This window comes from Tiliqua scincoides, chromosome 4 (genome assembly GCF_035046505.1).
Source record: "Tiliqua scincoides isolate rTilSci1 chromosome 4, rTilSci1.hap2, whole genome shotgun sequence".
In the NCBI taxonomy this organism is placed as follows: Eukaryota; Metazoa; Chordata; class Lepidosauria; order Squamata; family Scincidae; genus Tiliqua; species Tiliqua scincoides.
The window spans coordinates 52,429,192-52,453,595 of record NC_089824.1 but is presented as its reverse complement, the minus strand read 5'-3'; the positions used below and the strand labels follow the sequence as shown (position 1 = coordinate 52,453,595).

Genomic DNA, 24,404 nt, shown 5'->3' with positions numbered 1-24,404 from the left:
TACACTGCCTTTAGGACTGGGCTGTGAGATCACGAGTGAACCAATGTAAAGCCTTCTATTATGGCAGGTTCTTAAAAAGTAATTTGTTTTTAAATATTATGGGTATGTACTGCAATCATAAGTGTTTCCATTATCTATTGTCATTTCTATTGTATAATCATGCTATCTGCATTATTTTGATGTATGGTAAGCTGCCTTGTATTGTGGAATATAAATCCAAAGAGTCTCTAAAAGTCCAAAATCTCCATAAATTTGGGGAACAAAAGTTTTAAAACTAATGGTTAATTGAATACAAAATTGTTCCATTGCTGTATTCAAGAACTTTTTACAATACTATACGGTTTTTAATGACTAAATGAGAGACACTGAATTAAAATGAGAAATTGTTTTCAATATAGATAACACAGAATCGTTGGTTCATCTGTTCATTTTTAATTCCAGAAGTATACAATTTTTGAATCTTAAAAGCACATATTAAAGCCGGAATGCTGTCAATGAAAGAAAAATTGGAGGAAGGATAGAGAGGGGAAAAAAATAAATGCCACGCTTAATTAATGTTTGTTTCCATCACTGGAAATCTTATTTAAAGAATCGGTTTAGGAAATTAAAATTATTGGCAGCAGCAACCGTGGCGAGAAAGAAGATCCCTCTGGCCACAGCTGTCAGTTTTGGCTTTTAGAATCAGGATCTTCCTATGGGGGCTCTGAAAGTGTATAGCCAACAGGTTCATTACAAGTCAAGGACAAAAAAAATCCAAAAGGAACAAACACACACACAACAATACCCTTGCGCCTCACACTGCAGACTACTGTAAACCCCTAGTGTTCCTCTGAGCATTCAAAATATGCAACTGCAAATCCATGCTGAGTAATTTGCAGTGTTATTTCATTAAGCAAACATTTTAGGAGGAACTGAAAAGGCTAAACATTGCCAATTGCTGAAACAGGGAAGAATCCACATGATTCCACTTGTCTGTTATGAAATGGTTTAACAGTAACATAAGAAAACAGTATTTTTGTTTTCATCTTCTACTTTGGATAAGCATTCCATACAAGGACAAATATACAACTACCCAGCTGTATGTTTAAAAGGCCAGTAATGCAATAACCAATCAGGAAGTGGCCAGAAAATTAAGTCACGCATCACTGAACAAACTTAAAAACGGCATTGCTAGACTGTACACTCGAGGGCGCAGCTCACATGTCAATTTAAGAGGGTCTGCAGAAGAATTTACAGTTTTTAGTTTCACAGTGGCTGACCCCACATCTCCACAGTGCTTCATTTTCACCCAAAAGGATCTCCCGTGCATGGCATCACAAGCTACTTTTTAAATTGGACCAAGTTCCTATTAAGAAGTGAATGCAGTTCTCAGCCTGGCATGTATTGTTTTCATGCACTGTTGAGGTATCAGTACATTTCGAGAGAACCAAACTTCTTAATGTCCAGTAGAGGGCTCCTGGTTGAAAACTGATTCAAGACCACACAGGAAAAGGAAATACACAACTCTGCAATTCATTTCTTTGCCTCTTGAACTCTGCTTCCTATTCACTACTCACAAGATGCCTCATCATCACAAAACGATACTTGCAAAACCTTATTTTTTATGTTTATTTTTTTAAGCATTGTTTGGTACATAGAAGCAGAAGGCACTTTGGGTTTATTTTTTTCAACAGTGAGACTATTAGGGGTAGAAGTACTCTGTTAAATACAACCAAAGTCATTTTCAGGTGGACCAAAACCATTATACATTGTTATGCCAATAAAAAGTTATTAATGTAATTAAATGTCATGCAAATTACTAAATTATAAAAGCTAGCAGTACAATCCTAAGCATATCTATTCAGAAGTAAACCCCACTGTAGTCTATGAGGCTTACTCCCAGCTGAAGCCTTACAGAACAATCCTATGCATGAACACTCAGAGTTCCAGTAGTGGGACATGCTTCATGGCCATTGCAAACAGCCCACTGACATCGTGCAGAGCCATGCACTTTTGGCCCACTGCTGGAGAGGCCATGTAGGCCCAGCATATGATGGTGGGGACAGGAAGACCTGCCAATTCAGATAGGTCAGTAGGGAGAAGAGGGCAGGATCGAACAGGGAGAGGGCTGGGGGTGTGACGGAGGTGGGAACAGGGGCATCCAGCATGGGCAACTTATACCAGATGCAATTCCCTCCAACAGCAGCTGGCATACCCTCTTTATCTCCTCAGACTAGCACCAGCTAAAGAGCTGGGACAGATCCGAGGAGATCCACTGGCAAGTAGAAGCCTTACAAAGGGGTAAGAGAAAATATTTTCCCTTTTCTGTATAAATGCATTAGTATTTAAAAGTTAAGGGGAAAATGTGAATTGAAATTAAGCATGATTTTCATGTATTTCACACAAAGTGTTCATGAATTGTCAAAGAACAGTGACTTACAGCCCAATCCTAAACTGTCCAGGGCGCTGTCCAGGAGACCGTCAAGCCTCGGAAGCTGGGCAACCGTCCCGCGCTAGCTCAGCACCGGCCGGCGCTGGGCTAGCATCGGTGGGAGCCCAGCAGTGAGCCCCTACGTGCCCTACGGCATGTTTGCAACAGTGCTCGGTGGCACGGAGCCATGCTGCCGAGCATAGGATTGGGCCCTTATGTATTTATTACAATATAGTAGAAGAGAAAAGAACACCTTGTTATAATATTAGGTTCTGTCCATCTCAACAGTGTGGCATATCCATGACATTTCACATGGCAATAAAATGAGCACCCTTTTCAGCAAGAGGCAGCAAAGTAATTTCATCCCGAATTATCACATAAATCTTTACTTTATATTCAACCTGCCTATACTATGCACTTCTCAAGTTTGTTTTGGTATCATCATATAATCCACAGCCACATATGCATTCTGGAAAGTTTTAACAGCAAACTTGCAGTTAGTGAGGAAACCGAAATTCTTTGCACTGTAATTACATTAATTTAAAAATGGTTAAGTATAATCCCCACAATCCATATTCTTTGGAAAACACAAAGCCCATCACAGGCGCCCATAATATGGGTAGACATGCAGATCAGTTGTTTTGGATACAAAAACAAGTTAAGAAAAGAACTACGGGGGAATCAAAGAAATGATTACGGGGCTGGGGCACCTTCCTTACGAGGAAAGGCTACGGCGTTTGGGCCTCTTCAGCCTAGAAAAGAGGCGCCTCAGGGGGGACATGATTGAGACATACAAAATTATGCAGGGGATGGACAGAGTGGATAGGGAGATGCTCTTTACACTCTCACATAACACCAGAACCAGGGGACATCCACTAAAATTGAGTGTTGGGAGAGTTAGAACAGACAAGAGAAAATATTTCTTTACACAGCGTGTGGTTGGTCTGTGGAACTCCTTGCCACAGGATGTGGTGATGGCATCTGGCCTGGACGCCTTTAAAAAGGGATTGGACAAGTTTCTGGAGGAAAAATCCATTACGGGGTACAAGCCATGATGTGTATGCGCAACCTCCTGATTTTAGAAATGGGTTATGTCAGAATGCCAGATGCAGGGGAGGGCACCAGGATGCAGGTCTCTTGTTATCAGGTGTGCTCCTTGGGGCATTTGGTGGGCTGCTGTGAGATACATGAAGCTGGATTAGATGGGCCTATGGCCTGATCCAGTGGGGCTGTTCTTATGTTCTTAACTACAAAATCCAAATTTTTAAAAAGTAGGATAACTAAGGGCAAACTAATAGGGTAACTAAGAACAAGATGTGATGAGAGAGAGAGACACTTGGAGTAACTAAGATGTGATGAGAGACACTTGGAGTTCCCAACACCATGTCTTGTTTCTAATGCTAATACAGGGGCTTGGAACCTCTGTAGGCAGAACTTCTGACCAGGAAGTGATGCTCAACCCTTTCCCAACCCGCAGACACAGCACTGACTCATGCAACATAGCTAACAATGCAAATGGTTAGCAACTACATGAACACACCACTGAAGCTCCGAGCCACCACCAGAAGAGGTGGGTGGAGGTGGACAGGGAGAGGAAGTAACAGGGTATTTTGAAGGAGGAACCAGGGGCTTGTCAGGAAATGGAGGTGGATCTGGCAGCTCTTATCCCCAATTTTTCTGCCCACTCCACCCCACTCCCTGGCTCTCCTTGGACTTACACCAGCTATCCAAGGAGATCCATAGGTCATCAGGGGCCTACCAGAGATTAAGTTATTTGCCTCTCGCAGGCCCCCTGATTGCCCCCATACCATGCACACACACACCTCTATGGTGCACACTGTATGCTTCATCATGTCAGACACGATTAGGCTTATAATATACAAGGCATGCAAGTTTTCACTTCACCCAAGAGTTTCCTTGAGCACAGCTGAATCTGCTGCATTCGAGGTCTCTCCCAAAGTTTCTTCAAGTTTTGAAAGCAGCTTGTTGGGCTCTGAAGTGCTGATAATCACATGAAAGTTTTGTATTTTGCACAGATTCTTGCACAAGCCTATTAGGTTAAAAAGCCAAATACTGTAGTTTTAAATTAAGTTGAAATGTTATAAACAATCTGAATGTTTATAACTTAAAAGAGTTATATTTCTCAAAAGAATGTGTAGCGAAAGTAATCTTTAAACATACTTCAATTTAAGACTGAAAAAACGGGTGCTTTACTCTGAAATTAGACGTTAGCTCTCTTGTATTACAACTGCAAAAGCCAGTCAGATTCATCTCATAAACTTTATACTAAAAATATGTCCACAATATGGGATTACATTAAATCCTTACAAGCCAACACTCTGGCCTCAAGTACACATTTTAATTTCAAAACGGATATTTCAAACTGGATTTGTAATATGTCGTCCACTATAGCTAGGATAAGAAAATTGAGTTCCTCAGGATTTCATGGTCTTATCTCAAAAATGCAAGTTCATTTCCGAGAGTACTTCAAGTTCACATAGGGAATTTCCAAAATTTGAGCAGAAGGTAATAAAAAGTGTAGCTCAATCCTCATATAACAGGAAAATTCTTCAAACATAAGGTTTGTTGTGCATTATAACAGAGAAATGGGCATCTTCCTATCCCCTGCAGTGATTCTTAGCAGGGAATTGGAGCACAGACTTCATTACAGTGTATCGATCCTACTGAACAAAGGGATCTGAATGTATTGATCGAGAACAACTAAACTCTGAACAGTTTGCCAGACCATGCATGTTATGCAGTTCTGGCTCACTCAACAAAAAAGAAACATGACACTTTCTTTTGTCCTTGGTCAAATAGCAGAACATTTTTGAAAAACCTAACAAAAGTCACAGATAAATGAAGGAAAGGCCAAAGCCTTCTTGCGTGCCCAGGTGGAACAACAGAGGTCTGCAGGAGCAGGTAAGCCCAGTGCAGGGGGAGGAATGGGGAGAAAAGAAGGCAGGAAGGGGGTTGAATGGGTCAGGGGAGGGCAAGAGATGGGTGGGGTGAGGAATCAGGCCCAGGAGGAGGCAAGATAAGTGGTGCACGCCAAATTCCAAGCCCCTACCCAGGCCAGAACACGGACTTGCGCCATCAACATCGCTGGTGCAAGTCCAAGTTGACCCATTGCAGCTGCTGGGGTTTAACCCAGGGAAAGAGGTCAAATATCCCTTTACCCCAAAGAGACCTCTAGCAGCTGAAAATCCACCACGGGATGCAGCGTAGCTAGTACCGCTGCCATGAAGGAATTTAATTGGGATTGGCCTGAAAGTAAATGGGTACAACACAGTTTTTAAAGTAAGTGGAGGTTTTCACACTGATTTCCATGGGAAGCTGGAGGGAGATTGAAGCCTATGTCTATGTGAACCATTCAAAAACACAGAACTTCTACTATTGGTTAAAAAAGACAACAGCTTTGACATGCTTCTTTTATTCTTTCAGGTAACCATAGCAACAATGGCAATGGGAGTATGCTAACCCAAGAAACTCTGTTTGTCTATAATTAGGTTCACAATTCAATAAAAGTAGTAGCTGCAACCCACAAAATATTTGAGAACAATGCCCTCCTTTCAGCAAGAGAATTTATGGTATGGGATCTCTCATTATGAAAAGCAAAACTTGGAAGCCTTAGAATTATGGCTGAAGTACTATAAAATGAAAACCAGTTATGTTTTCCTAGTCTGTGTAGTGAGAGCAGAATGGGGACAGAAGTAGCCAAACTTCTGCCCTTCATTCTGATTCACCCAGACTAAAGACTGCCCAAGAGTTACAATCATACTAATAATACTTTCTAAAGTTGTTTCTGTAAGTTAACCACAGGCAAAATCAGTTTAACAGTACGGATCATCTGTATAGGTTTTGCTCCAACAATACAACTATCTACAAAGGTCTGGGACACACACAAAGATGTACACACACACACACACACACACACCCATTCATCTTTCACTATTTCCACAATGCCCCAGCTTGAAAGCTCAGATAGTTTTATATCACTGCTTACAGTGGAGTTACATCCAAATCGGTACTGTTCAGAACAACGAACAGAAGATTGGTACAAAACAGATTACATCAAATAGTTTAAGAGCCCACTCCTATCCTTTGCCAGCCTACAGCATACACTGCCACTGGCAGAGTGCGTGCTGCATGCTGTGGGCCAGAAGGAGACCAGGTAGCCCAGGAGAGGTAAGAAAAGAATATTTTTACTTACCTCCTCACAAACCGCCTGTTTTCCATAGTGTAAGACCTATGCCAGATATTTAGTTGGTGTTGATCTGAAGAGACCCTGGGCACGGGACCAGGTTGAGAAGGGGGGAAAGGACCCAGTGTGTGCTGAAGCTGCCACAATCCACCCCCTCCTGACCCATCACTGACTTACTGGTAATAGTGGAGGATGGCAGAGGTTTTCCAGGCTGGTGGCACCTGTGTATGGCTTCTAGCTATATGTGTTGGCATGCCCAGAGAATGATAGAGTAGCTTTCGTGCCATCAGTCTGGGACTTATGGTGGCTTATTGCATGAACTGCCACTGTAAGGCCTGGATAGGACTGAGTTGAAAGAGTATTTTAAATTCAGTTCATGTACAGGTTGAGCCTCATTATTCACGTGGGTTCCAAGCACTCATGTGGATGGCAAAAAACGCACTATAGCAAATCAATTGAAAAAACAAAGTTTCTTTACTCCAGTGATTTAAAAACAGCCTTGATGACTTTTGTGATGTAAGATAAGAGTCATTAAGAAGACAATCCATCTATCAGTCCTCCTCCAAGCCCTTACAAAGGCATTTCACTCCCTCCCTCCCTTCAACAATGCAAAGTGATCACCTTTCTTTCAGTGCTCAGGGGGAAGAGAGGGGTCACCTGGAGAGAGAAGGATTGATGGATTGTCAGCCAGCTGCCCTCTCTCTCTCTCTCTCTCTCTCTCATTAAGGAAGCTATTGTTAAAGGACGGCTCAGTTTTTTAAACTGATTTTAAAGTGATGCATTTTTCCCCTTCTCCAGGGAACAGCACATTCCTTCTCATTTGCAGTGGCCATTCCTGTTGAGTCAAATCCGTGTATAAAAAGATCCGTGTATAAATAGGCTGGACCTGTATTGCATTTTTAGCTACAGCTGAGATATAGCTTTATTTTGTATTGTAATGTTCCGCATTATAAGTTATTTTATTTTTAAGAATCAGTTCAACAGAAGCTTTAGTAATTTTGTGCCTTGTAATGTTAAAAGATGACAACTAAACAAAAGACCCCATTGTAAATGTAAATGATAGAACTGAACATATAATTATATACACAATGCAAAAACCAACAGAGTTTTATGCAGAAATTGTGCGAACACATACTTTGGATCTTCAGCATTTTTTACTTAGAATATTATAAGGTGATGATTCTTTGAAAATCTGCTTTTAAAGTACATGCTTACATTTTATTTTTAGAGGTATGATTAACAGTAGATTGGGTGGCTTTCAGAGCAACCCTTCTTCACTAGACTGCTCCCCCTCTGCATTCAATTTGCAGAGCTACTTCAATGTTAGTTGGCAACCTTCAGTCTCGAAAGACTATGGTATCGCGCTCTGAAAGGTGGTTCTGGAACAGTGTCTAGTGTGGCTGAAAAGGCCGATTCGGGAGTGACAATCCCTTCCACACTGGGAGCAAGTGCAGTCTGTCCCTGGCCTGTCTCCCTGGCTATGGGCCTTCCTTCATTTCAATGGCATGGTTAGTAAACATAGCTAAAAGCAGAAATCATGGCAGACTGAGGTAAATCAAGGCAATTTATAATCATTATTTAAATCATGACTTTAAAGAGACATCATGCAGGTTCCAATGGAAGTGCACAGCCAGCCTACTTGCAGTGACCAGTGTGAAAGAAACTGCTGATTGGAGAGGTTGCCGACCTACCTGTTCTAGACAGACCCCGGTGACTTTTCAGTCTCCCCAATAGACAGTGAACCAACCAGTGCAGCCAGATATCACTAGCACCTGTTACCTGACTCTCAGATAACTTGCAGTGGTACAACAGCCCCTCTAGTAGGAGATGGTTAGCAACCCTACTAGCATGTTTCTATCAGATGTTGTTCTCTCTTTGAGACCATATAATAAAAACTCTGAGCTGACCACACCTTTGTAATCTGTGCCACAGTAGCTCCTGGGGTGGAGGGGCTGTCAATAGGACATTTCCCTATAGTTAGTGGTGGTGACTACCATTGTGGTACTCATTCCTAGGGGCTGCCAGGCAATGTGTCATCCTAGCAGTGGCCACTCATTTGGCATACTGATAAAAAGAGTTTCGTATAGCCAAATAACATAACTAAACCCTTTGGTCAGGGGTGTCCAAAGTTTTTGGCAGGAGGGCCACATCGTCTCTCTGACACTGTGTTGGGGGCCGGAGAAAAAAAAGAATTAATTTACATTTAAAATTTGAATAAATTTACATAAGTTTACATAAATGAATATATGAAAGTTGAACTTATATGAATGAATGAAGGTCTTGCAATAGCTCAAGGACTATAAAAGGCCTTGCACAAAGCAAGGCTGGCCTTTCCTTTGCTGCCGCTACTGCATCATAGACATGAAACAACAAGCATTGGAGGGAGCCCTCATCCCACAGCTCACGCGAGAGGTCAAACTGTCGCCCTCACTCTGAGAGCAGTTGCGTTGGGTCAGCATGGGCTCTGACAAATCTCCAGAGGGCAAGAGGCTCATTGGAGACTGGGGGCTCCCTGAGGGCTGCATTGAAAGGCCTCGAGGGCCGCAAGTGGCCCCAGGGCCGGGGTTTGGGCACCCCTGCCTTTGGTCATTCAGCCAATATTTTTTACATTGCATAGTCATAACTGCTTAGAGATGACAGAGAGATTTCTGTTTGACCCTGGACTGATTTAGGGCCCAAACCTATCCAAATTTCCAGCACCAGAGCAGCCTCAATGCAGACCCAAGGTTAGGGAACAAATGTTCCCATACCTTGAGAACACAGGACGTGTGCATGCCCCATTGGCACGGCTGCACCGGCACTGGAAAATTCGATAGGATTGGGCCCTTAGACACTATCCATTTCTTGAACCAGTTCATCATGTATAGAGGGCCTAGGAGTACAAGTATTTTCCTAATTGGTCTTTTCTATCTACCCATGTCAGAAGTACAAGATCACTCATTTGAGCTCTGTTAAATATCCTGGTGATATACTGGATTTTAGTGCCTGTCAATGCTTGTTAGTCCATGCATTCAACAGAAAGCCCACAATAATATATATAATATATGACTTACTATATGATTATACTGTTTAACCTCAGAAGTCAGATGATTTTTCCCCAATGGTTGTGTTTTGTATACTGAAAAGCAACCTAGCAATTTGTCTGGTAGATGGTCACAGTTCAGCCTAAAGTGTAGATTCCAACATGCTTACACCTTAAAACAGATTATTTTGAAAAGAGACAGTTACTATAATTCAGGCCTTGATAAATTTGCTTTAGATCTAGGAGACAAGTCAAAAATTTAGGAACTAAACAAATTTTTCAGCTTTTGGGTTTTATGTTTTAACAGCAGTAAACAAAAAATCTCAAGTGTTATCAATGAATGGTATAAAATAGGTTTTACATTTAAGTCATTTCTGCCCAACGTTGCAGATACGCAACAGGGATCTAATGTGTACACCTGTGGCCTGGGCAGAAATGGGTTAAACACAGAGAAGACCTTCATGGTCATTTGTCATATTCCAATGCGAAAGAATAAATGTGCTATACGCTTGATTCCACTATTTTTCCTTTGGCTTCTTGTAGCCATGGAATTGAAGTGCCCCAGCATTTACAGGATCAAATTCCTTCACTGACAGGCCATTTATGTTAATCATCAACAAGTCAAACTTTCTTCATGTATTTTTAATATTAATTTATTTTTCACAAGGTTCATGAAGCTGAACCCTCTTTCACAACATACAGTTGAGACAGGCAGCACAGACATCATGCAACAACAATTTTCTTTGAACTAGAAACCTTTCATTATCAGTCAGGGCTAAATCCAAAGCTACTCACAGCACAATCTTTTTCATGTCTACACAGACGTAAGTTCCATTGTAATTAGTGCTGAGGACTCGCTGCCAGGTCACCCCCCCCCTTGAAATGTTTCATCATCGTAAGACTGAGCCATTTCAAGTCCAGTATCACCCCGATGTCCCCATTCTTTCAGAGACGATGAAGAATGGAGATATCTGAGCCTGATAAACTCATCTGACCCAGGCAATCAGACTCAATGGCCCCAATGTGGCATAGGTTGTGGACTGCTCCCTAAATGAGACGTTTGTTGACACATCTCACCCTTTGGAAACCTACGAATCTGTTCCTAAGGGTTACGATAAGCTCCAGTCCCTATTGTTCTTGAAGACACATTAATTCAATTCTGTTTTCCACTTGTTGACAAAGTGCAGTAGGTGGCTGCCTGTGTATGTGAGCAATGGTTCCATGAAGTCGTGCAGACTGCTTGCACTTTGTACCTAAAGAGCTAATTGATTCTTGAAGAGGGACTTCTTTGTCTTGATCTTGAAGCCTCCTTGGGCCTGAGAACACCTTTGGAACTCCAAAAGGACACCTATGCCTGGAGGATAGAGATTCAAGAATTCTCCAACAAGACTGCCTCCCGAGAAATGAGCATTCATCACATGTTCCTGGGAACTGCTATCCAACTCCCAATGCCTCAGCCACATGTTGTGCAATGCTACCATTGCTAATAACATCATAATGGTGGCCCATTTACCAGCTCTAGTGCCAGAGCTGCTGCAGGGTTTGTCCATGGAACATTTGCCCCACTTGTTAATGTTCCAGGATGTGATCTGGGCTTATAGTTGGATCCATGAAAGGCCTGGGCAAGTCAGAAGTCAAGGAAATCTGAACCTACTTCATGACTAGCTGTTGGACAATCAGACTAAAAATAAATTCATATTGGTCTGAGAGCTGAAGCCAGGGGAACCAGCCAGATTTAGGGCCAAAGGGCCAGGTGGTACCTGATTAGTTGAGGTGCCTTGGAGTTGAGAAGCCCATGGAGGATAGGCCTGGTTCTGATAATCCAGGTTACTTGCTTCAAAGCCTGAAGCCAACCTTCAAACACCACCCTGCAACCCTGTTTGTTTCCTTAGGAGTCGGTGAAATTATGGAGCAATTTTCACCCAGTGGGGGTGAGAGTTACCACTCTGTAGCAGGAAATTGGGAACCTCTGTAGGTTTGCATACATGGGCAACTTGTGGAGCGGGAGACAATGACACCAAACATACAGCGCCAAAATGGAAAAGGTATGTAGCTGCTGGTCATCTTTGTGGCAGGCATTGTCATGCAGGCACCTCTCCACTCAAGTTGCAAAAGAAGCATTGTTGTCTCTCCACCTGGGGGAGGGGGAACTCAGCCAGAGACTTACAAGCCTAGACTGCTCTGTGCAGCTTCCAGATCCAGGTGAGAGGAGAGAGGAGGAGCCAAAGCCCTGCATGCTGCCTTCTTTGTCTTTTACCACATCCTGTCCCAAAAAAAGGCAAAGGAGCCACTTTGGACTAAGCTGGGGGGGAAACCCTGAGGCTAGACTGAGGAACTCCTCTTCCATGTCCCTAACTAAAACAGGGACAGATAAGGAGCTTGAAAGTAAAGATAAGAAAGTGCTGCTGCTGAAGTAATAAAGAATGGCAGCCTGACTGGAGCCAAGCAAAGACCTTGTTGACTGCTAAGCAGGCAAAGCAGGGGAACCCCTTCCCATGGTATTCTTCAAACCACGTGACCCCACCTGCTACCAAGAGGAGGAGCTTCTACATGCAACGACTGCGCCACCCTGGAACAACTGGTGAACAGTACATTTTTCTTAGCAAACCCTGAGTAACTGCAAGGGTTTTTTCTTCAGAAATGCTTTCCAGGTATCCTATGAATTATTTCTAATCTTTCACAAGTAGAGAGAGAGAGAGAGAGAGAAAGAGCGAGCACTCCAACTTTGTTGGCCACCCATCCTTCAATGCATAAGCACTGAAATGCCAAGATTTTGTTTTAAAGACCTTCAGCTACTTGCTACAGGTGCTGAATGCTCTTTAGAGAATATGTAGAGCTTCTTATGCCGCTAAGAAGCTGATAATATGCTAATAAAATATGTAGAGCTTCTTGAGAACTGAGTCAAGGTCATCAATACAGGTTTTCATTCTTTTACTGAATTTAACATGCTTAAATTTAATCTGTGTGCAACATGATAAACACCAATTACATGGCTCAGATTCTGCCTTATTTCTTTCATTAGTCCTTTCTGGGCTTCTATCAAGCTGGTTGGAAGAAGGTCAGTCCAAGAGTCCATCCTTTTCCAATTCTTTTTTAATCGTGTCCAAGTAGCCATCTGCAACTGTGAAGAGGCAGGACTGACAGATGCAGTAGTCTGATGTCCTGTCCCTGGCAGCAGCATGATTCGGGGATCATGCTGCTTACTTCCCCCCCTTTTCTTCAACAACTTACAGCACTCCCAACTCCCCTGTAGGAGTTGGCACTATACCCAGCCATGAGGTCCACTTTTTGGGACTAATGAAAGATTTATCTCCATCTATGTTGTATTGTAGTCCAGTGATTTTCAACCAGTTTGGGGGAGAGTGATTTATTAGTAGGGCCATTAGGGATGTGAGCTCTCCCCCGCCACCAGTAGCATGGTCTGCCTTGTCAATTGTCAACAAACTGATGGTATGCCCTGAAAATTTTAACACCCGGTCAATGTGCCAAGAGACGAAAAAGGTTGAAAATCACTGTTGTTGACAATACCAGAGCAGGGGTGTCCAAACTTTTTGGCAACTGGGCCAATCATCTTTCTGACACTGTGTCGGGGGCCAGGGAAAAAAAGAATTAATTTACATTTCAAATTTGAATACATTTACATAAATGAATATATTAGAGATGGAAACTTATATGAATGAATGAAGATCTTGCAATAGTTCAAGACCTATAAAAGGCCTTGCACAAAGCAAAACCAGCCTTTCCTTTGCTGCCGCTGTTGCATCACAGATATGAAACAACAAGCAGTGGAGGGAGCCCTTATCCCACAGCTCATGTGAGAGGTCGAACAGTCATTCTCACACTGAGAGCAGTTGCTGGAGCCCGTATTGGCCCAATTCAAATCTCTGGAGGGCCAGAGTCTCATTGGAGACTGGGGGCTCCCCGCGGGCCACACTGGGAGACCCCGAGGGCCGCAAGTGGCTTCCGGGCCAGGGTTTGGGCAACCCTGCCATAGAGCTAAAGTAGAGCCCTTCTTCAATGCCGGACAGTTTTAGAACAACAAATTATACTCATTCCAAGCTTTGCACATCTGGAATACAAATGTATGTAAACAAGAGGTTTTGTGTTTTAAATACATAGCAGACTTGAATGCACAGTTGGCTGTCTGCAATGATAAAACAGTCCTAAGTGATACTTTGATGATTCAAACAACTAAGCCTGCTCACATGCTATAGGAAAAAGTGATAAGAGCCTAAAAAAAATCAATCTGACCTGGACTAAAAATTCCTTCCCCAAATATGGTGATATGTTAGATGCAGAGCATGCCAGAAAACCAAGCATCCAAGATAAAATTCTCTGCAGCACTTATATACCAAGATAACAGTTGTGAACATTGGGCTCCTTAGCTTTCTGTTGCCTTTTTCTAGTATATTATATACATGAAATCCTAACATCATAAGAAAATCAGAAAGATGATCAGTCTTCTGCACAATGTCCTCGGTATGTAATATCTAAAGCACAATAATTAATTAGCCATACATTAAATTTTAATAAAATGTAGATAGGCAAACAAGTTTAAATTGATTCCATATTGTAAATATCAATCCTTTTCTGTTCCTCAAAAAGGTTCTCAAATATCTCCTTCTTAGTAGTCTAATTTTATAGCAATCTCGGGAATTTTAGCAATAGAAATATATTGCAAAAAAAAAAAGAGCTGTAAAGTACTCAGATTTGTTAGAGAACAAAAATAAAAGTGAGACCTCTCTATCCACCAATTCAGCACCCACGGATTTACCTCACCGCAGGTCCCAAACCCACGGATTGTCCCAACGTAGACCTCCCAGATGTGACTGGAACGTTGTTCCGGTCACATCTGAGAGGTTTTCTGAACCTTGGAGATGCCATGCGCCACCATGGGCGGCCTCTCCGAGGCTCATAAAGCTAGCCAGAGCCTTCTATCATTGACTTCCAGTTTTCACTGAAAGTCGACAAATGAAGGCTTTGGGAGGCTTTCTGAGCCTTGGTGTGGCCACATGTGGCCTCTCCGAGGCTCTGAACGGCTCCAGACGCAACCAGAGCAAGGCTCCAGTAGCATTTGGAGCTCAGGTGGACTTCAAAAACTACGGATTTCATTATCTGCCATTTTCAGTATGGGGGGGGGGGTCCAGGAATGGAACCTCCGCAGATAAACAGGCTCCACTCTAAGCTAAAATGTCAAAGTACAAAAAGCTGAAATCCTATTAATTCATACTTGGAAGTAAGTCCTTTAAGTAATCAGATTTTTCCCCAGATAAAAACATTCTAGAAGTGGAATGCAAAAGACTACTGTATATGAAACACAGAGTAGGCAATTATTCAAGGTAATTTGTGAAACAAAGAATTAAGGGCACAGTATTGCTAAGGATGTGTTAAAAACAACCACCCACAACAAGAATCATAACAAAAGAGTACTCTGGCACAAAAAAGATTCCCTTATCACAAGAGCACACTTAAAAGGTTTACTTCTAATACAAAAGTGGCAAAGCATTAAGGAGTAAGATAGTATGCTTTTCCCAAACACAAATATACTACCATAAAAATACCAATTTGTATACCAATTGGTAAAAATACCAATTAAATAAATTAAATTAAATTTGAATAAATTAAATTTATTTAATACTAATTAAATAAATAAGGTGGGGAAGAGTGTTTTGAAGTAGGGGAGGGTGGGGAGGGGGTGGTTCAGGCCCAGCGGGCATAGGGAGATTCAGGGAGGTGGACACAGATGGCAGAGAAAGTCTCAGTCAAATTCTATTCCCCCTTTCAGGTCTGAAAGCTCTACACGGGGCTACTTGGACTTGTGCCAACAATTTAGCTGGCCTTGATCTAAGTAGTCCCATTGGGCACCCTGGGGCTCAGCATGGGCTAAGGAACAAATATTCGCTTACTCCAAAGAGACCTCCTGACTGCTCAATTTCAGCCCTGGATACAGTGTGGCCCAATAAGATATATTCTTATACATGGGTAGGATATATATCCAATAGGATTTATTCTTATCTATATATTCCTATATTCTTCATTTTTCTACTATCTATAAAATTTATTCTTTTCTCTCCTTTGATCAAATTAAAGATCTTTCACACTTCCAATAGTCCTGTTCTCACTTGCTTTTTCACACATTAGTTCTTTCTGCTTTTTCATGTTCTGTGTAAACTGCCAGAATGAACTGATTTAAGTCAAGTCCATTTAACTCCGTTTTTAAATCACCAAGAAGCAAAAAATAAAAATCAATTTACACAACTGATTTAAATAAAAAAAATCCACTTATTATTTAGATACTTTCTAGCATCTAATTCATTGTTATAACCATAAAAACATGTGTCATATTCTTAACTGGTAGGTAGAATCATAAATATTCATAAGAGTCCTGACAGAGCCAATCTGAAAGATGGTTATTAGCCATAAAATAGGAGGAAAAGGTCACCCACATGGATCACTGGATGCCACCAATAGTGAGTAAGACCCTCAGTACGAAATCATAATATAAGTACATGAACTATTGTGCTATACAGTGACAAATATGTTCCAGTGACAAATATGTTCAAACCATATGTTGGGTTTTAAGAGACGATAAGGTTACATTAACCTCCTAGCATCAATCTGGCTCATTCCACTAGGCAGTGCATGCTTACATACTGTTCCAGTAGCGGAGGGTCACCTCCCAGGTTCCCTTACAAATGTTCCCTTACCAGGAGACAACCTCTGGGACTGCGCCCCTTCTTGGGGATGCAGCATGTGCTCCAGCGGCGCAACTGCAACAATAGGGAAGGGAAAGGGTAGAAGTGAGGTTCCCTTACTCCAAACTTTGGTGGCCCCAATGGGTCTATTTGGCTCTACGCTAGCTACTGAGCTGACGCAGAACCAAGAAGTCCCGTGTCGGGCTCTGCAGCTCAGGAAGGGGGATAGGACTCGGTGGCAACCTCTGCCACCGTCCCCACCTCCCTCCTGGGCCTGATTCATCCTCTGGCTCATCCTCCCTCTGCCTACCCCCTTCCCACTTCCCCTGCCCCAAAAAGCATTCCCACTGCTGTCGGGGATACTCATCACTCAGCTACAGTGTCCTGTTGGTTCAGAGGCCCAGCACCAAGTGGTGCAGACCCCTGCACCAGCTCTGTATGTCTCCCACCAGTGGCAAAGTGACTTACAGCACTTTTGCAATGCTTAGGATTGAGCCCTTAGATTGTAATTCTGAAGGCAAGGCCTGGCTACAGAACCTAGTCTTTGTAGGCTCTATAGATATAATAATTACTTTTATTTTTTTCATTTTCACATCATCCTTCCTCCAAGGAGTTCAGGACAGTATACACTTCTCCTTTTGGGGAGGTGGGGCAGCTAAACTAGGAACTAGTGACTAGCCCAAGTTTCATGGCTGAGCGGGGATTTGAACCTGGATCTTTCAGGTCTTAGCTGAGCTCCTGAACCACTACACCATCCTGGCTCTCAGGATGGAAGTTACTCTCATATATGAGAGAGGGAATTGCATTGGATGATCTGTTGCCTGTACCATTTGAGGAGTGTGGAATACTTTCTTGAAAGAAAATGGCATAATTTTCTTTGCAATGACTACAGGCAGATTATACTTTATCCAGACATCCAAAATCCAGACTATTCCAAAAACTGGATATTTTTGTCCAAGACTTTTGTTTAAACTTTCTGTATTATGAACACAAGAAAGTCTTCCACTCATTCCCACATACAGTGCAGCTACAGGCTGTCAGTTCTGTTCTCTGCTCTGTCGTATGTACCTATACAGACATGGTTGAAAAATGTCAGAGGCTAGCAGACATCCTTATAGGTACCAATGCAAAGAGCAAGAGGAAGCATTTCTCATTATATTTATATTTATTCAATTATTTCAAAATCCAGACAAATCTGGACATCTTTCCATTCAGGCAGTCCAGATAAGGGATACCCAACTTGTATCTGTAGAATTAATTCAAGCCATTCCATAAACTTCTACAAGGTAGCCCTTCTTCTCCCCAAGCCTCCTGCTTCAGGAGGAGAAAGAAGTGTAGGACTGGGTTTTGGGGCTGACCTGAACCAAAACATCCAAGGCAGAGCACAGCCACAACAACATCCTCCCTGCACTTTCTTCCACCTGTTCCAGAACAAGAAAAGGAACTGAGGGGCTTGGTTTTTTGGCCATGTTTGGCCAAGGTGTGCTGGATGCCTCCATGAAACATGATCACAACAACATCTCCCCTGCACTTTCTTCTCCTGCTCTAGAGTAACACGAGGCTCATCTGAGTTCAACAGAGCCATTCAGGGCTCCTCCACTGAATCCAAAACTCAATAGACAGTAACAAAACAATTACTTTGTTTGGACCGTTTTATGTGGCCCATTGGCAAAAATTTTTAAGGATCTCTTTCTTTGGTACTTATGCATTTATAAAACTTTTAAAATTGCTTTTCTACAGAAGTACCCAAAGCCATGCCCAAAATAGCTAAAAAGAATCCAAGATATTTAAAAACAGATTGAACAAAAAAATAAAGAGAACTGCAGCAATAAAATCTCAAACAGCAGTTGGCAGCCTAAATAAAACCAACAGCAGCGTCAATAACTCACTGGGAAGACCTGATGGAACACCAGATGCCTAAAGCTAATGTAAGTCATGGCCAGGTGGACTCTCTAGGACGCATTTTCCACAACTGTTGCACTACAACAGATAAGAAGCCTTCACATACCCAGAAACAGATCTTCACGTATGTAAGGAACTCTTAGCTGTGAACATGCTGTGAAGATCTTAACAATGGGGAGGTTTGTATGGAAATTGAAATATCTTCACATTCAAAAGAGATGTCTCCTCTTAGAGATCTCTAACATTTCACACTGTAAGTTTTATCTTAATTTACAGTTATGCTTTTTGAAGAGAAACAGAAAAAAAATGTTTGAAGATGTTGAATATCTTAACATTCAAACAAAAAGAAAATGCCTGAAACAAACAAAAAAAGTTTAGTCACTGTGAGCATCTTACACTGCTTGCTAAGAGGATAATAAAGCCAATTCACCTCAGGCAAAAGACAGTATAGTCAAAAATCTTTACAATGCTTCAACCCCACAGAAAATCCATAACAATTAAAGAGGAAAATTCAGATCTCACGTTGGCGTAAATCTGGATAAATGCTAATACAACAAAACAAATACAGAGTTCAGAGTCAGGCCCACCAAGCTTTTTTTCCCTTGAAAGTGATTATAACACAAAGTGTGCTTAACTTCTATTGTCACATGCATCTAGTTTAATAACCAGAAAATGGGCTTTCTGACAACAATAGTACTTCAAAATGACAGTGTAATTAAATTTTAAGTCAAAGCCATCCAATGAAGGTCTGTACGTTTATGTAAAACCAGCAAACGATATGCTTTCAAGCATGTCAGTATTTTCAAAAGAATTAACCATTAAAATAATTCCACAAAGAAAGTTATGGGGAGAAAAACGAAAAACCACAATGCCCCAGGAAGTTTTCGACTAGTTTGTGCTAATCCATATAATGTGATACACATTTCATGGTCTTTTTAAAGAAAAAAAATAAAAACCTAATGTTCTATAATACTGAATTTTTGTTTCTTTCAAATGAATACACATGTCGTTTCTCATATATATCCAATAAAGAGCAATAAAGAAGCTGTGATCTTCTAGCCAGTTATATTCCAAGTACTTCAGTTTAGCTCACTGGAAGTCAAAAGTGAAGAAATTTAATATAACAGATCTATAGTGATGAAAGCCACTATTATCAAATGAGGCATCAAATTAACAGATACCTCTCTTCTGGTCTTAGTGGTCATCTACCTATGTTAACTTGGAAAAAATAATCATAAAATTTTTTATAAATGTTTGAATTTTGAATGAAAACTTGATGTTAAGAAAACCAGGTTGAGCAGACATCTCAGTTAAGGGCCAGTAGAAACATAATGTTTAATCATGGTTAGTGCTAACCATTGTTTGCAGTCTTAATCCTGGTTCATATACAGGCTGATGGCTTCTGAGCTGTCTGCGACAGATCAGGAGAGAGATCTTGGGGTGGTGGTGGACAGGTCGATGAAAGTGTTGACTCAATGTGCGGCGGCAATAAAGAAGGCCAATTCTATGCTTGGGATCATTAGAAAAGCTATTGAGAACAAAACGGCTAATATTATAATGCCGTTGTACAAATTGATGGTAAGGTCACACCTGCAGTATTGTGTCCAGTTCTGGTCGCCGCATCTCAAAAAAGACATAGTGGAAATGGAAAAGGTGCAAAAGAGAGTGACTAAGATGATTAAGGGGCTGGGGCACCTTCCTTATGAGGAAAGGCTACGGCGTTTGGGCCTCTTCAGCCTAGAAAAGAGGCGCCTGAGGGGGGACATGATTGAGACATACAAAATTATGCAGGGGATGGACAGAGTAGATAGAGATGCTCTTTACACTCTCACATAACACCAGAACCAGGGAACATCCACTAAAATTGAGTGTTGGGAGAGTTAGGACAGACAAAAGAAAATATTTCTTTACTCAGCGTGTGGTTGGTCTGTGGAACTCCTTGCCACAGGATGTGGTGATGATGTCTGGCCTGGACGCCTTTAAAAGGGGATTGGACAAGTTTCTGGAGGAAAAATCCATTACGGGTTACAAGCCATGATGTGCATGTACAACCTCCTGATTTTAGAAATGGGCTACGTCAGAATGCCAGATGCAAGGGAGGGTGCCAGGATGAGGTCTCTTGTTATCTGGTGTGCTCCCTGGGGCATTTGGTGGACCGCTGTGAGATACAGGAAGCTGGACTAGATGGGCCTATGGCCTGATCCAGTGGGGCTGTTCTTATGTTTCAGTCCCAAACATAGTACTTAGTTTAAGTTGCTGAGCCTACAAGGTACAGCTACAGAAATATCAGTAAGATCCACCTGGCACCTGCAAGCAGAGACTAGTGGAGCAAGGAAACTGTATTAGCAAATGCAACTCTAAACATAGGCTAGTTGGACGATATTTACCTTTACAACCAGCCCCACATAGTATATGTCCATGGAGAATGCACAATGGAGAATGCACATTCTGGCTTCTCTGTTCCTGTTAGGGGGAATTCGGGGAATTTTTGTTTAATTCCAAGGTTGTCTAAAAAGTAGTGACGAAAGCCACTACTATCAAATGTGGCATCAATTAAATGAACAGTTTGTCTAAACCACACTCTGCACGTGCTGGTAAACCTACTTCATACTAAAGAAGAAACAATTACATAAAACTGCCCCAAATTGGTGGGCCGCTGTGAGATACAGGAAGCTGGATTAGATGGGCCTATGGCCTGATCCAGTGGGGCTGTTCTTATGTTCTTATGTTAGGAGGAAGGAGCCAGATTGTGCATGAACATGCGTGTCTTGAGCTGGTTGGCTGGGTTTAAATTGGCCAAACCAGTCAATGGTTTGCAAACTCACTTTAAACTTTGCTTGTTGATCTTTCACTTTTGTGGCCAATCTTTTACTATGGATTAGCAACCCAATCCTGAGCTTCCTGGTGCCCGCTGGAGCAGCGACTCTAAAGTGGCTACTGCTATATCCAGCACATGCCAGGAGGCTGCCAGAGGTTTCCTTGGGGGAAGAGGATGAAAGTCCCCTTATCTCAGGAAAAGCCCAAGCCCCACAGTGGGGCTTCTCAAGTCTGCACTGGCTTTTTTGCCAGCACAAACTTGAGAGACTCTGTGCCCAGCCTGAAACAGAATTCAGTACACAGAGGCACAAAGCAGGCCCAGAGCCAGCGCTCCCTGCTCACCTGGTGCCATAAGCGTTCTTCACGGCATTCTTATGGCACCCAGCACTGGCGTCAGGGCTCAGCACCAGTGCTGGGCCAGTTCAGGATTGGGCCCTAGGTAATCGCACAGAAAGTGTGTTTAGCTAGGTCAGGGGTGTCCAACATAAGGCCTGGGGGCCAGATGCGGCCCGCAGAAGCTTTTTATCTGGCCCTCAGACTCTTCACTGCTGAGCAATGCTGAGGTGTTTGTTACTGCTGTTAAGAGTAGCCCACATGAAAATTGGGCTCTCTCATATCTTGAAATATGATCAAGATTTGTGTATTTTTTCTTCTGTCACTTGCAGTGAATGAGCTCCTAAATGAGAAAAAGTGCTTATTTTTTGTTATGACCTGTTTAATGACATCACTTCCAGTCTAATGACATCAGTTTTGGCCCTTAGCAGGCATCATGAATGGTATTCGGCCCTCGGTATGAAACTAGTTTGACACCCCTGAGCTAGGTAAACACAAGGGGATGTCCATTGTTCTCAAGTTAGCAAAGCATATTATGACTGCAGCTCATTTAAATCAGTATTTCCAGAGTACTTCTGGTATTTCTAAGTATTTCCAAAGACCACAGTGAGGTAAAGATTTCACCCACTATCTCCAGTTCATTCATATATATCCTTCAGAAATATTTTTCTCCGTAGAGTAGATAGAAATCACCTTCAGGGGACCAAGAACAGAAGCTTTTGAAGTTGGCACTCCCCCCCTTTTAGGCCCTAATTTGCAAACTCTAATATATGGGTCTAATACAACATTTTGTAGACTAGTCAGTTTTGTGGGCTTATTTGCAAAGCTGCCTTAGAGAGGGCCTGGTATGAACACTGGTAATTCATAATAAAATAGGAAACTAGCAGCACAACTCTGAATAGTGTTGCAGACTATTCCATGTTGTCATATAATTTGCAAAAGCTACTCATTAGTGAACCAAATATATGGAATATCTTTGCTTACTTTAAATGAAACGCAGAAGTACTTTATTAAGTCAGGATTTTAATAAACTAAAACTAATCAATTCTTTTTGCATTTGGGATTCAATTATTGTTATGAAAACACAAGGCAGGTCTATAAAAATATAATTATGAGAAGATACTGCTGAATAGAATATGTTAAATACAGACAAAAGCTTTTGTTTCAAGGATCAATTTGATTTGCAGCTTCATTTTAAAGTCTTTTTCATTTATGTTAATGACTTGATCCATGTAGCCATATTTATAGAAGAGAGAAACAATGAAGGGAATCAAATTAGTTTTTATTTAAGATAAATTTGAAATTCTCTGAAACTAATCCTCTTGATCACTTTCATATTTTTTTAAAAATTAGCTAGGAATAATTTGTATGATATTCCCAACTTATAAAATAACAAAATTAATACATCTTTCTTACTCTTAGGCTCTGTAGTAACAATTAAATTTGTACCCAAATATAAATATGCGTAGGGAAATTTGTCTAGCACTAAAAGCTTTCGAGCACCAAAATATTACAAGTATTCCACTTCACAGGATATGCATGAAGAAAAGAAATAAGACCCTTGATTTTGATGATTTTTATATTTGTGGAGATTTCTAGCAGTGTCTGTGGCTTTCCAAACTATGTAGGGCCTGCTTACTTCAGAATCAAGTATTTTTTTGTCACCAACCTGATTGTCAGGCCATATGGACAAAGTAGCTAAAAAACAGTCAGTCATATGCTTGTTTCACAAATGGTATGACAACTTGGTAATTGTTTTATTACATTGCAGGCGCTCTTCTGACTAACATAAGTGCCAGGAAAAAAAATAACGTGAAACAGCCTTTAGATTCAGGTTTGGGCAACAGGGGGAAAAGATAGCAAGCGTCTGAACTGAACTGCCCCCTTGAAGAGCTATAGCAAAGCATCCAGTCTAGAAAAGGGATGGGTATATGAAAATGAATATCCAGTACAGTACATGCATATCATTGTAGTCTTTCATAGGTGCTGCCATCTTTTACCAGGGATACCATCCATCCCTACAACATGGCAGACAAATCCTTCCCTGTAGTAAAAGCAAGATTTGTGAGCCACATTACAATCACAGAAATTATTTTGGAACACCGTATTTTTCCTCTAATAATTGAGAAATTATCTCATCTTTCTTAAGATGAGAAAGGTTCTTGTCATTTCCAAAAACAAGCACAAGTGTGTTAGCTGAGGAGTATTATATAATACACCTAACTTACAATGAATTTTGTGATGACAAAGAAATGATCTGTGGAAGGCAGCTTAGCAACTCATACACTTCAAAATGTTTTCAATTGAGAAAATTCTCTCAGCTATTCACCTCATCCAATAACTATAGTTTGTGGGAATACACTGCAATAAAGCTAAGTAACAGAAAAAAGTTATCATGCTATTTAAAGTATGTCAATAATGACACTCCATGCTGACACACAAGAAATGAAAAATAATATTCGACGATACCATTCAGAAGAGGTTGTCCTTCGTGTACTCTCCTAGATATGACTGCACTGTAAAGGTCTTCAGGAAATCCAGTCTTGCATAATGTGCCTTCTTCACAAGTTGCCTTTATTGGTGCCTGCAATGCAAGACAAAATTTATGTAATACTTGCAACCCCATTCAGCTGAGGAACATTCCACTTGGCATCAATCCTGATTTTGCTACTATCTTATACAAACAACCTCTTTGTTTCTAAATGGCTGCAATTAAAATTCCAGGGGGCAAAGGGTTAATCTTTTTTGATAACTGGAATGGAAGGAACAAATCCCACTTGTCTAGTAAGATCTAAATAATACACAATCTTGATTCTTTAAACAACTGAACATTTCAACTAAAAACAGTCATTCAGCTGAAGTGGAATGGGGGGGAACAACACACACATTCCTTCAAACAGTAAAATTGCTTACACAAAACCGATCACCAAGTTTGTCAGATATGAATATGATACATTTAAAAGATTTAACAGCCAACTCAAAACATGTTCACTAAGCCTATCAAAAGATTTCAGGGCCTTT

The 24,404-nt window shown here is 41.4% G+C and overlaps 1 protein-coding gene across 1 annotated transcript in view; it reads right to left on the bottom strand.

Annotated features, from left to right (window-relative positions):
* Positions 1-24,404, bottom strand: part of CDH2 (cadherin 2) — a 159,082-nt gene that overhangs the window by 107,274 nt on the left and 27,404 nt on the right. The window contains exon 2 of the mRNA XM_066624299.1: positions 23,853-23,967. Coding sequence (XP_066480396.1) covers positions 23,853-23,967 — 115 coding nt within the window. The remainder of the gene's footprint in view (positions 1-23,852; positions 23,968-24,404) is intronic.